We start from the raw sequence: 14,335 nt of genomic DNA, 5'->3' as shown, positions 1-14,335 counted from the left end.
TGTGTGGATTTATGAAAATTGGCTGAGGGAGTAGGCAGTAGGTGCCCAGTGTCCCAGCTGCTGTTGTGATAAATTGTGTAATATGGCCTGGATTAAAAATAATACTCATTTAATTTGTTTAATGATACCAGCATGAAAAAGCCAGCACGCCTGTTCTGAAATCCAGCACACCGACTCCTCGAAGTGATGTGCCAACTCCGGGCACTAGTGCTACTCCAGGACTTCGTCCAGGCCTTGGCAAACCTCCAACAATGGACCCTCTAGTTAACCAAGCTGGTAATGCATTGCTTTTCATGTGCTTTTCTAAGCCTTCCATTAATCTTTTACTTATGTAATTTGTGAATATTAAATAAATGTATTGCTTTATTCTTTATATTGTTGAAGAGGTTTGATAAGAAACAGATGTTCAGACTTAGTTTTCAGCAGCTTGTACCTCTTTCAGACTGTTTAGATTTTTTATCTTCTTTCCAAATAATCTAAACTATGTAATGACTTCTTTAAAGTTTCTGCTAATTATTCTGAATGCAAGCTCCTTGCTAGCCTTATCCTGTATTTGAAACAGCTAATATTTCCTGAAATGTAAATCGTGACAAATTCAGAGCTATGCTTACCTTTGCTATTCAGTCTTTAGATGTCAGTTTTCTAAACTGTACCTCAGCCTTATTGCAGTAAATAGAGAGAGACCAAATAACATGAACAATGGGGAGAAGGAAAATAGGAAGGAAGGAAGGAATGGGCAGTATGTGTAGGAATTATTAAAAGTAATCAGAATAGCTAGGCATATATGAGCTCTCATTTACAGAGAGCCAGGATGTGTGGTGGTGATGAGCCTAGTTCAGAATGTACCTGGCAACATTAAAAGGGACTGTGGACAGAAGGGAAGACTGGGTGTTGCAAAAGAAGTATCCATCTGGAATGACAGTGATTTCTTCCCTGTATGCAGAGAAATAGAAAATTACTTGAATTCAAAATGAGCACATTATTTCATTAAACTGCAGCTGCTGGTTTGAGGACACCCTTGGCGGTGTCAGGACCATACCCTACTCCATTTGGAATGGTACCTCATACTGGCATGAATGGAGAGTTGACCAGTCCAGGGGCAGCGTATGCCAGTCTGCACAATATGTCCCCGCAGATGAGTGCTGCTGCAGCTGCAGCCGCCGTGGTTGCCTATGGACGATCTCCTATGGTAGGAAACACGTTGCTTGCCATCTCAATAGGATGAGTTTTGGTTCACTGGGAAAGCTACATGTGTCATTTAACATTGTCTAAGTTTCAGGCCATAACAACAGCAGAGGCTTGGCTACTTCACTGTATGTTTCACTTTGCTCTATGGCTACAGAAGCAAACTCGTGCCTTGAAAACAGACCCTCAGTGTATTTATGTATGTTTCAGTTTTTGTTTGCCTTCATTAGTGCTTTGGTTCAATAAGAAGTGCCAAACTATTTATATATTTTTGTGAATAAAAAGGTAGTGTTGGAAGCTACAAAGCTCTTCATTGGTTCTCTGGACATCTGTTTTTCTCCTACTGGAGCAGATTTGTACACTTTATAGACATACTAAATTAATCCTGTAGCACGTAGAAGGCTTTTTATCCACTCTTTTGTGCTTGTAGTTTTATTTTTTATGAAAATAAAAATTTGAAGTTGGTTGGTGTCTCTCTTTTTTATTGCTCTGTGGCCTGGAGAGTTAGAAAATTCCTTATGCCTAGCAACAGTGCAAATAAGGTACTCCTTTAGTCACCACTACCATACAGTAAAACTAAATAGGGGCCCAGTTATGCGTGAAAGTATTTGCAGGATATGTGAGGCTTGGTTCTTTATTCTCTAAATTCTAGAATGAGGCTTATCTTTTTAACTGGAAAACAGTTTTCTTGAGCAGGAAGGATGGAAATTGTAAACGGCATATACGTGTCATTAAAACTACATGCATTATGGTTTTAAGTTATGGATACCATTTCAAAGGATGAACTTTAATTCACTTTGGTCCATATTTGTTGTAGGGGTTGCTTGAAGTATGTATTTATACTAGATGAATTAATATAATAAGATTTAAAATGCTAGGAAATCCTAAAGTAGCACATAATGTATTAAGCATATCATTACTGTCATATTTAAGCTGTTATGATCATGTACATCTATTGGTTCAGTTTTTGAATGTGAACACTGGACAACATAAAAATAAATCTCCTAAGAATGTCCCTTTAATGCATTCCAATAAGAAACATTTGCATTTCTAAAATACTCTACACCATTTTTTTAATACATAAAATGAGTTGGGGATGAAGGAAGGGGAGCTGTGTTTTCTCATTCAACAGGCTTGAGATTTATTCATTTTTCACTATCAGGTTGGATTTGATCCTCCTCCTCACATGAGAGTACCTGGAATCCCTCCAAATCTAGCAGGAATCCCTGGGGGGAAACCGTAAGTAACTTTTAACACCTTAATAACATCTGAGAGCACTTATCTTATGTCAGCAAACAAGACTTCCAAATGGAATGGTATCTTGGGTGTTTTGAAAGAGATTGCTGTTGTCCTCTTCTGATAAGGAGTATATCTTCTAAATTTTCAACTGGCAGCTGTCGTCTTAATCACATTTGTGAACGTTTAATTATTTCTGGAGAGAAGCTGTTGGTGGGATACATCCCTGAGTTTCCTTTCTCTCAAAGTTGCTATTGAACTAGAGGTAGCTAGGGGAGTTGGAAATTAGTAGTGCTCAGCAGAAGAAATAAGATGTTTTTGCCTTTATATTGAAACATGTGAAGCTGTCTTTCAGCTGCTACAAATTGTGGGTGCAAATCATATCCCCCTTCTATTGGTAGATATTTTAGCAGGAGTGAAGGTCTGAAATCACTGTGTCTCAAGCTTCAGAAATTTAGCTGGCACTTAATGGGGATCATAAGTACTTACTTTGGCAAAAGGTACAGAACTTGCATAATGAAGCAGGCACTTCTGAAAACTACCTCAGAGACATGCAGCTGTAGAGCAGCCGAATACACAAGCAAAGATGTACAGTGGACATATAAAAGTAGGAGGGTTTATTTTCACAGCAGTGCTTGAAATTAAATGCTTGTATTAATACTAAATTCACTATATAAAGAAAAGAGCACTTAAACTAAAAAACTTGTTAATGGTGACCATGCCATTTTGGATTCACAGATAAGTGTATTTTGGATTTTTAGAATAATTTTATTTTTTTACTGTAAAGGTAATAAAATGAAAGCAGTCTGATAGTTAGCTAATATTCTGCTCTGTCAGATGAATTTTGAAATTCTCTTAAAGATGTCTGGCTTTCTGTATTTTCACAATATAGTGCTTTGTTGGCATATTAAGCAACATTTTAAAATTATGCCGCTAAAATATGTGTTTCAGTTTGGTGGGTGAGCATTTTGTTGAACCTTGAGCGTTTGCAGCAATTTGATTTAAGTAGGTTGTAAAGGTTTAAGTAACCTTAATTAAACTTGGTTAGGTTCCACATTTAGGGTAGAATCATGGACACAGAAAAAAAACAAAAAAATCCAAGCCTCTAAAAACTTCTTATTTTAACAGTTTTCTTAAAGATTTTTAGAAAATAATTTTATACAGTTTTAAACAGAGCATAATTTCCAAAAGAATATATTATTGATAAAACTCAATTTTCTGGTGGTATTTCCTTTATAACAGGTGTATAGTTTCCCTCTCAACCTGCTCTGTTTCCTGGCAGTGTATATCTAAAATGCATGCCTAATTTGTGTATGGGAAACCCTTCCTGTTGATTACAAATATTCTGCAATATCGTTCTAGTTTACATTAAACTATCTGCCTGATTTAATAGTGAAACTGGTTTAAATTTTCCGCTCTTCACTCATGTCTTCCTCTCACAGATGCATCATATGCCTCCTGATTGCCTCATGACTTTGTTATGAAGCTTTGTGCTTACACAGGTTCATACTCACATTCACTTGTCCTGCACAGCTTTCAGAAGAATGCAGTCACTTAATTTTTAGTGTGAATTGTAAGTTAAGAAAAATGTACTGTGTTGAACCTTACAAGTTGAATCTTTACAAACACACCTTGATTTGCTTCCACCGTGCTTTTCAACCTCATGTGCCTGTCATCCTGACTGATTAAATTGTGCAGTGAATATGGTGTTTTGTGGAGTGCATGTTTCTTCTCCCACTTTTTCCTCTTTCATAGGAATTAAGGGCAAACTGCTCCTCCTAAATCTGTTTTCTTAGCTAATTACTGCACTTTTACATGAAGACTCGACGAATAGGTTGGCACTCTCAGGCCCTTCTTGGACTGAATTTCATGAATGAAATCCTCACCTGCGGAAAAGATTAGAGAAGAGATAGTGAATGTACTGCATTTCTAAGAGGGTTCTAAGGATGGTATTATGCATCAAACATTGGCTGTCAGGTTAAATATGAAGAGCGTACTAGTTCTTAAAATAGATTTTTTCTGTTTTAAGGGGCTATTCCTAGTGACTTCCTAGTTACTTCAGTGAAATGGGGCCCACAGTTTTATAAATAAAATATTGTTGAATCGTTCATAAGGCCAATAGATATGAGTAATTTTAATTCCTGGACTTCATTTATTAAACCATTTCACTATTTCCATTTCATGACTTCCAGAAATATTTAATAAAAAGTGTACTGGGGAAGGGGGCTCAAATCTAGATATTGTTGCAATGTTCGAGGCACATCAGCCATGTCTGTTTCCTATTGCTTAAAAAGTATTATTTGAATGAAAAATATTGTGTGTGTTTTCCTTCTAGTCACTTAGATTTTGACAGAGAGTTTAAAGCTTAGTTATTGAAACTGCTTCTGAGACCCCTCACTTTCAGTTAAAAGTTACACAGTCAGTCATACTCCTGGTCATACTACTTGGAGACTTCTTGGTCCTTTGCTGATAGTCACTGCCTCCTTTGCCTGTTTTTACTATAAACATGATAAACTTTTAAAATCCCAGTAGTCTTCAGTTGACTGCGTTAGGATTTAGACTTATTTTAGCCTCGTTCATCCACAACTAGTAGGATGTCTTCCATTGCCCAGGGTAACTTTATGATATCATCTTTTATCTGTGTTAAGTCTATTGACATTTTCTGGTACAAAATATGGGTGTAATGCGGCATCTGTCACAGAATTTCACAGACTGCAGGGGAATTCTCAATTTATATTTGAAACCTACTTTCTCCCAGACACACAAATTGAGATGCCACATTGTGTTTGTGTAGTAAATGAGAGATGGCATTTTAGTTGTGTATCCTGTTGCAGGTGGGAGGGGGAGGAAGTTTTCCCATTAGAAATACTGAATCCCCTGCCATCTTTATCTGCTGACTGCTGTAACTCTCTGTAGTTACTCTGGGCTCTTGTTTTTTGTTGTTGTTCTAAGTACCATTGACTCAGTTCTCTCTTTCCAAAGGACCAGCATTTTTGTGAGCACCTGTTCTTCTTTGACCACTGTACACACTGAAATCTTATTATTAGAAGAGATTGCTGTTAGAAAAATAAGCTGCCTCTTAGGAACCTGCTCTTGTTTTCCAGTTGCCTGCTGTTGCAAGAATTCCCTCTGGAAAACACCCTTTTTTCTACAGCTTCACCTTCTGCTGTGTCACTAAGTTTAGGTCCCTTACTCCCAACCTTTTCTGCTTTTGTTTTTTTTTAAATCTGCCGCTGGCAAGTTTGTTCCCTTCAGAGCCTAATCCTGTTACCAGTGATGCTAGTGACTGTGGGCCATTGCATGCTGACCTAAAAGCTATAAGGTGTTTCAGTTCTCAGTTCCCATTACCACAAATTAGCTGGTCTTGGCAGTTGATAGCAGTGCCCCTTAGACACTCTTATCTTCTTGTGTTTCTCCCTGAGAACCATTCCTTCCATTTTCTCTTCATCTTGCTGTCAAGCTGTATTTAGTATTTATTCTTCAGTTTTCCTGCCTTCTTTCTGTGGTTTTATGGTGTTTTCCTTTTCTTGTGTATCATCTTTCTATATTCCCTCCATTGCTGAAGCCTACTGCTAATTTTTTCCATTACTGTGGAACTAATATTTCTCTATATTTTTCTTTTGTCTGCCTTTAACTGCTGTTATGACTTACTACTTTTTACTTCTTGTTGTTCAGTTTCACACTTCCATCCTCATAACGAATGATTCAAGCTTATACTTTAAAATCTCTTGCTCGGTAGTATTTGGAAGAGGTCCAATGATCTAAAACTACTTCAGTTTCTTTAGCTATGGCAATTATTAATTTATCTTGTGGTATATTCGTCATGTTGCACAAGAGTGAATTTCTTTAGATTTTTCTCTTGTTTTTTTCTTTCTCTTCTGGTGTGGTTTCGAAATCAGTAATTACTTTTCTCCTGAAATCAGTACTATTTGCAGAGATGACTATCTGGTGGGTGACAAATCATGCACCTTGTCCTTTCTTTCCCTACTGTACAGTGAGCAACACGCAGTATTTTATACTCTTTTTTTGGCTTAGTGCCGTATTCATATTTGCTCATTTAATTAGTCATTCCAGTGGAGTTTTTAGCTTTCTTTACAGTCCCCTATGGCTGTTGTGTTAACATTCTTACAGGTTTTCCCAGGGTGTGAGTTCTGACTTCTTCTAGCACTACGTTGCTGCTCTCAGCATTGATGCTAGAATTAATGGTAGCAACATTGTGGTCATAAACCTGACAATTAAAGAACATGCTGTCTTAAAATAGAATTGAAATGATTGCAGCTGTTTGTGAAGGAGTGCTGCTGTCAGTGAGATTGGAGTGGCTGACAATATGGGGCAGGGCGCTGAGGCTGGTGGGGCAGGTAACATTCACTGGGCTAGGGGGCAGGTAGTGCTGGGCTGGAGGGCAGTGCTGGGATGGGGCAGAGGCAGGTACCTGTCAGTCTCCAGCACTTGACCAGTGCCAGGGACAGCAGCCTCTTCACCTTGGAGTCTCCCCCGCTTGCTCGGGGGCTGCTCCTCCTCTTGGGCTCCCCGGACGCTGCCACCACGGATCCCCGGGAGGACACGGAGCAGGGGACGCTGCCATGGAGTAGACGCAAGGGGCCAGGCTCAGCTGGGGCCCCGCATCTGCTAGCCAAGAGCAGCAGGAACCGGGCGCTGTTCGGGGGAGCCGGGCAGCCTGAGCCCAGGACAGTGGCAGTCTCTGCAGCAGCAGGAGGAGGTGAAGAGTGTAGCCCGCCATGGTGGCAGGAGAGGCTGCGCTGCTGCTGCTGTGTCTCCATCCTGCCACGTGGTGCAGGAGAAGGAGGTACCTACAGCCGCTGCCCATGGAGCCGAAGCGCGGCCTGGGGCACAGTCCCGCTTGCTGATAAGGGCCAGGCTGCAGCTTCCTGCTCATAGCCAGATCAGGAGCGAACCCAGCCCCCAGTCATCGCCCTCTGCTGCCCCTGCCCCACTCCTCCCAGCAGCCTCTGCTCCCCCAGCTCAGCCCCACATACCTTTCAAGGGTTACCATACGTCCATATTTTCCCAGATGTTCTTAGATAGTTTAAAAATTCCTCCCAGATGGCAATTTAACAACTAAAAAGCCAGACATGTCCGGGGAAAATATGGCCGTATGGTAACCCTAGGGTTGAAGTCTGTTATTTCTCACCTCTATTATTTATTTATTTAAAAACATTTTTGCTGTTAACAAGCGTGTTGTCTCTGGAGACACAAATCCACAGTTTGAGAACGGCAAAACTAAGCATCTCTGATGATATCTTTTAGACTGAGCACTGAGTACGATTTGGTAGATAGAAAAATTAACCTAAATAATCTATACAGAAGCCCCTGGAACTGCATAAGATTGGGACCCTCATCCATGACCTATTGGAACTCATAATTTACAAAAATTTTCTTAAACATTACATGACTATATTATCACTTACTATAGAATTAGAATTTCTAATCCCTATTCCATGATGAGGTATCTTTAAGCTGTAATGTATCTTAATTAAAACTATCTTTTAGATAGGTTTTTTCCTTCAAAAACCATTTTATCAAAAAAATCCAATTTAAATAAAAAAAAAAGTCTGATTTTTATTTTAAATCATTAATTTTTATCCATGTATTATATTGTATTAAAGATGTGTGTTTTTATCGGTGCTCTATTTGTACTTTTCAAATCTGTTTCGGAGCATATAAATGTTATAGACAAGATTGAGATGGAGGCAAAATGTAACTACTACTTAAAATAATGTAAGTAATTTTAATAAGGAAGTGACAATTTATTTGTTTAAATATTTACCATGCAAGTCCTAGTCTTTTGTTTTAATCGTCCATTTTTATTAGGGCTGTCAAGCAATTAAAAAAATTAATCACGATTAATCACACTGTTAATAATAGAATGCCATTTATTTAAATATTTTTCGATGTTTTCTACATTTTCACATATGTTGATTTCAAATACAACACAAGTGTACAGTGCTTACTTTATATTTTTGATTACAAGTATTTTCACTGTAAAAAAGCAAAAGAAATAGTAGCTTTCAGTTATCCTAATACAAGCACTGTAATGCAATCTCTTTATCACGAGTTGAACTTAGAAATGTAGAATTATGTACACACAAAATCTGCATTCAAAAATAAAATAATGTAACATTTTAGAGCTTGCAAGTCCACTCGGTCCTACTTGTTGTTCAGCCAATCGCTCAGACAAACAAGCTTGTTTACTTTTGCAGGAGATAATGCTGCCTGCTTTTTGTTTACAGTGTCACCTGAAAGTGAGGAAAGGTGTTTTTGTGGTACGGTTGTAGCCGGCATTACAAGATTTTACATGCCAGATGTGCTAAAGATTCATATGTCCCTTCATGCTTCAGCCAACATTCCAAGGGACATGCGTCCATGCTTATGACAGGTTCTGCTTGATAACAGACCAAAGCAGTCCGAACCCACGCATGTTCATTTTCATTATCTAAGTCAGATGTCACCAGCAGAAGGTTTATTTTCTTTTTTGGTGGTTCGGGTTCTGTGGTTTCCGCTTCAGGGTGTTTTCTCTTTTAAGACTTCTGAAAGCATGCTCCACATCTTGTCTCTTTCAGATTTTGGAAGGCACTTCAGATTCTTAAACCTTGGATCAAGCGATATGGCTGTCTTTAGAAATCTCACATTGGTTCCTTCTTTGCGTTTTGTCAAATCTGCAGTGAAAGTGTTCTTAAAATGAACATGTGCTGGGTCATCATCTGAGACTACTATAACATGAAATATGTGGCAGAATGTGGGTAAAACAGAGCAGGGAACATACAATTCTCTCCCAAGGAGTTCAGTCACAAATTTAATTAATAGAATATTTTTTTAACGAGCATCATCAGCATGGAAGCACGTCCTCTGGAATGGTGGCCAAAGCATGAAGGGGCATACAAATGTTTAGCATATCTGGCATGCAAATACCTTGCCAGCTACAAAAGTGCCATGTAAATGCCTGTTCTCACTTTCTGGTGACATTGTAAATAAGAAGAGGGCAGCATTATCTCCTGTAAATGCAAACAAACTTGTTTGTCTTAGCGATTGGTGGAACAAAAAGTAGGACTGAGTGGACTCGGAGGCTCTGAAGTTTTACATTGTTTTGTTTTTCAGTGCAGTTATGTAACCAAAAAAAATCTACATTTGTACGATGCACTTTCATGACAGAGATTGTACTACAGTACTTATATGAGGTAAATTGAAAAATACTATTTATTTTATCATTTGCGCAATGCAAATATTATAATAAAAACAATATAGACGTGTATTCTCTGTTTATAATTGAAGTCCAATATATGTGAAAATGTAGAAAAACATTCCAAATACTTAATAAATTTCAGTTGGTATTTAATTGTTTAATAGAGCGATTCATCATGATTAATTTTTTTTGAGTTAATCACATGAGTTAACTGCAATTAATCGACGGCCCTAATTTTTATCTAATCTGGGCTTCATTGAAGGAAATATGTTCTCCTTCTACCACTTATTCAGGCAGAGGTAGTGCATAGTCATAAGTGACAAAGTATCTGGTTTATTTAGAAAAGATGTTTTGAGAAGATGAGCATAAACTCCTAATGCTGTATGTTTGTGTGTGTTTATTTCCATATCATCTTTGTTTTGCTTTTGTGTTCACTTTTTTATTTTTCTAAAGTTTGTGTGTGTGTGTGTGTTTCTTTGTACGAGGGCTATAGGCCTGGAGTTGGAAATACAGTTCTTCTGTAGAAGCAGCAGGAGAGATCATCTTTATTTATACAATAACTAAGATAAGAGGTAGCTTGGAAATCTGCAAGGAGTATTTGAGGAACAAATAAAGCCATTTGCACCTCCATTGGCAGTGCTGTATTTGTTCTGAGGAAGGATCACTTCATTTTCACAAGCAATAAAAAATTTTCAAAGAAAAAGGAAGAAACAATAAGATGTTATGCCATGTTGTTGGTTTAGAGAGACAAGGTGAGTGAGGTAATAACTTTTATTGGTCCAGTTTCTGTGAGTGAGAGAGACAAGCTTTCAAATTTACACAGAGCTCCTTCTGAGGTCTGGGAAATGTTAAAATTAAAAATATTACCTCACCCTCGTGTCTCTAGTATGCTGGGCCAACATGGCTACAACAACACTGCATATTGTTGGTTTGATATTCCTTATTAATAATTGAATTAACTGAATTACTTGCATTAAGAGAGAGAACATACACTGGTATGAATGTACAAGCCTTAAATTAGGTTCAATATTTTGCATTCTCGAATAATCATTGTGATATATTGAATGATCATGTGTCCAGCACTTTACACATACAGGAAGATATTGTCTCTGCCCCTCCTCTTCCCCAGGACTAACAAACTTTGTGCATATTAATTTGTAAATAAACTGAAATATTAGAAAATCTGATGTTTTGAAAATATTGGGAGTTAAGCAGTAACCTTCAAAAGTAAGATTTCACATATTGAAAAAAAATTGTGCACAAGTATGATTATTACTCTGAAAAGTGACTGGAAAAAAATGGCTTGGGTGGGGTACTTCATGCTTCTTATCTCTGTCACAACCAGAACAAATCTGGTCAATTTACAAGTAAAAAAAAGATGTCTTCATAACTGCCAACCCTGCAAAACCAGCATAAGAACTAAAAGTCAAGTTGTGTTTTACTTGTGTACCTTTATGCCTGTGTATTTTCACCAGTAATAAAAAATTTTGCAACTGGAACTTAAACGTGTGTGTGTGTGTGTGTGTGTGTGTGTGTGTGAGAGAGAGAGAGAGAGAATATAAGACCAACTGCAGCCTCTCACAGCTGTCATGATTCTATACCTGGATTCTCTTCCTAGATCTGACCTGTTGTGTGAGCTTGGGCAAGTCACTTCTCTGCTCTATACCTTTGTTTCTTCTCCCACCCTTTGTCTGCCTGGTCTATGTAAATTATACATTTTTTAGGACAGGCATTGTCTTTCTTATGTGTTTGTACCTTGCACAATGAGGCCTTGATCTCTGTTGGAGCCTCTAACCACTACTGTAATACAATCCTGTGTGTTTAATGAGGCAGGAAATATGTGATCATGTAATTAAAGACTTTATCATAGTTCATAGGCAACCTCCGTTTTGGCATTTGGTTGTTTGTCATATGTTTTAATGTAATTACTTACAGACTGTTATTTGTCCATTATACACAAATAGAAGTTTCCAGCATCCTTGTGGGTTAATCTTATCTCTTATGTATGAGGAGACTTGAAGGAAGAGTAAAAATTAACCGAAAAGGGTGGGGAATGCATCTCTTCTTAGAGAATGTAAGAAATGCCTGTTTCAGTGATGTTCGTTTAGTTTGTATGTGCTTTTATTATAGCCGGGACTGGCAGCACTGTCTTATTAAGATTGCCTGAAATGTCTGCTTAAAAGACCCTGGTTTCATGCTTCTAACTTTGCCAAACTTCAGACATTTGGACTGAAATTTACCATGCCTGATGTCTGCCTCGGGCTGAATTTAAAAAAAAAAAAAATTTCAGGAAAATCAATTCAGTCACTTCCGAGAATGAGGGAAAAATATATTGTTTTACACATGTTAAAAAATTCTGGTGACGTTTTCTTTGAAAAACTCAAGGACCCCCATGCTTTGGAGTGGTGACATGAAATTTGACAAGGGGTGACCTTTATGTCAGGATTATGCCTTTTGCCACCCCTGGGAAAATCTGCCCAAATTGGGATTACAAGCCTTTGAAAAATCACACCCGGTCAATAAAGACTACTTAGATATTAGCAACTAAATTGCTCAGCAAAGAGATTGAGACAAGGAGTCAGGTGGTAGGGGGACAGTGAGATTGGATAAGGAGCCTGGGGAGAAGCATTGGACTAGAGCCACTGGGGAAGAGATCATGGGTATGCATGAAGACCAGGGAGCCGAATCAGATAAGGAGCCAGTGTATAATGGGGGCTTGGACTGGCTGGATAAGCAGACTGAGACTGGAAAAGGGATAGAGACTGGAAAAGGGATAGAGACTGAGGCTGGAATGGGGAGTCTGAAGGAGTTGAGACTGGGATTTGCTGGGTGAGGGCCCTGGGATTGGGATGAGAAGCCTTATGAGTGGAGATTGGGACTGGCTAGGTGAGAAGAATGAGACTGAATGAGGAGCTGAGGTGGGGAAAAGAGGACGGGGACAGCCTGGGGAGAACAGAACAGAAGGGGTCAGTCTTGGGGGAAACAGACAGAAGTTGTCTGTGCCCACTAAATCACACTCCTCTCAAGAGCCTGGAATGGAACTCAAGATTCCAATTCTTCTGTGCTCAGTAAATGTCTGTGAAATCCACTGCAGGGCGGGTCCACATAGAGTTTGACAGCCTTCTGTCAGTTTCTCCTGGTAGATATAAAGATTCCAAACCTGCTGATGACACCTGGTGATGTCAGCCTGATGTGGAATTTCAGCCTTTTCAGTTTAATACTTTTAAAAACCTGGGAAATTACACCTAAAAAAGCAATGTGTAAAAGAACACTATTAGGCTTGCAAAGTCAAAAGTTAGGAAATGCCAGAATTATGGTTGGCTGTGCAACCTTAATTTTGCTTCTATACACATGCTTTATGGGACAGTCATTAATTACATGATCACATAGTGTTTTTATCACAGGGCCTCATTTTGTTCATCTCTTTATTTTGTTTGTTTTTTTTAGAGTAACAACGTTGGCAGTAATTATGGTATTTAGAACAGTGGGCTTTTTGAGTGAGTAAAGAACTACCCTCTAAATCAAATACTAATGGCATTTATAAATGGAAACTACTCATTGGATGAAAGGAGATATAACCAGTGGAGTCACCTGCACGATATTAACTGTTGAGGGCTAGTGTTCACTTTGTTCCTGTGCCCTGAAGAAGGAAATGAACTAAAAGGAAATGCTATAAACCTGAGACAAACAATAAAAAAAGAGAGAGGTCAATATGAGTCTGGCTATCAGCATCATGAAGATAAATGGTATATTCAGTTCTATGCAAGGAATGTACCGTGACAAAACTTGGACATTTTATATTCAAATTATTTTACTAGGGGGCTTCAGAAGTTTTCCCAACATCTGCTATTAGCCCATGTGACAAACACTTGTGCTGTCACAGCCCCAAAAGCCAGGCCCTAGACAATTTAAACAAATACCGTGATTGTTTTGCATTATCAATCTACTTCCCATTTAATAAGTTTTGCAACAATATAACTTTGTCTCTTGTGCTTTTTCTTGTATCTTGTTTCCCCTTTCTGGCTTTACTCAACTTTTCCATCCTGTTATATACATTGTGGTGTTTGGAGTGAGTATCCTTCCATTCTTTTTCTCTCCATGCCTTTGTATCCTTTTCTCATTCTTTCCCAATGTTATCTTCTATTCTTTACCTCCAGTTCTACATTTTTCTCTTGCGCACATCTTCCTGAAGATCTTTCTCTCCTTCACTTTTTGGCTAGCATAGCCCCCTCATTCTGTTTCTTGCTCTCACTCTCATCTGTACTCATTCACCCATGTGCATTCACTCAAGTATAAATTCCACTACATGTGGCCGGCTAGAAGAAACATCCATGCCTTAACATAAAGGTAGCTTGCTTCCCTCTACTCTTCTGAGAAAACAATAATAGCACATGAGTTGCTCTTCTTCCGCTCCTTCCTTCCATACTGAAAGATCATTAGTGATATCTGGGCTGCTCTGCTCTCAGGCTTAATTATTTCCTTCAAGGGAAGGAGCCAGCTGTTCTTCCTATTCTCTCCCCATCCTTAGTGAGTGTACTCACCCCATTTTAGTGGGTTTTTCAATCCCTGGTTATAGCACATGATACTACAGAAAACACAAATCGGAAAAATCTGAGAGTAACAGTTTTAGGATAGAATGTGAATTAAACAGTGCTTGTAATACTGAATTTCATCTGATTTACACTGACTGAGAAGCTGTAGGAAAGATGTATT

At 38.5% G+C, this 14,335-nt stretch overlaps 1 protein-coding gene across 3 annotated transcripts in view; it reads left to right on the top strand.

Moving 5' to 3' along the window:
- The window catches only part of LOC116823190 (transducin-like enhancer protein 1), a 94,227-nt gene that overhangs the window by 66,301 nt on the left and 13,591 nt on the right, over window positions 1-14,335 (top strand). For all 3 annotated transcript variants that reach the window (XM_032777589.2, XM_075067299.1, XM_032777586.2), the window contains exons 12-14: window positions 132-276; window positions 999-1,189; window positions 2,348-2,424. In XM_032777589.2, coding sequence (XP_032633480.1) covers window positions 132-276; window positions 999-1,189; window positions 2,348-2,424 — 413 coding nt within the window. The remainder of the gene's footprint in view (window positions 1-131; window positions 277-998; window positions 1,190-2,347; window positions 2,425-14,335) is intronic.

Source organism: Chelonoidis abingdonii, chromosome 6 (genome assembly GCF_003597395.2).
Source record: "Chelonoidis abingdonii isolate Lonesome George chromosome 6, CheloAbing_2.0, whole genome shotgun sequence".
Taxonomy (NCBI): Eukaryota; Metazoa; Chordata; order Testudines; family Testudinidae; genus Chelonoidis; species Chelonoidis abingdonii.
Note: the sequence above shows the minus strand (reverse complement) of the source record. Positions and strands in the feature narration are given on the sequence as shown.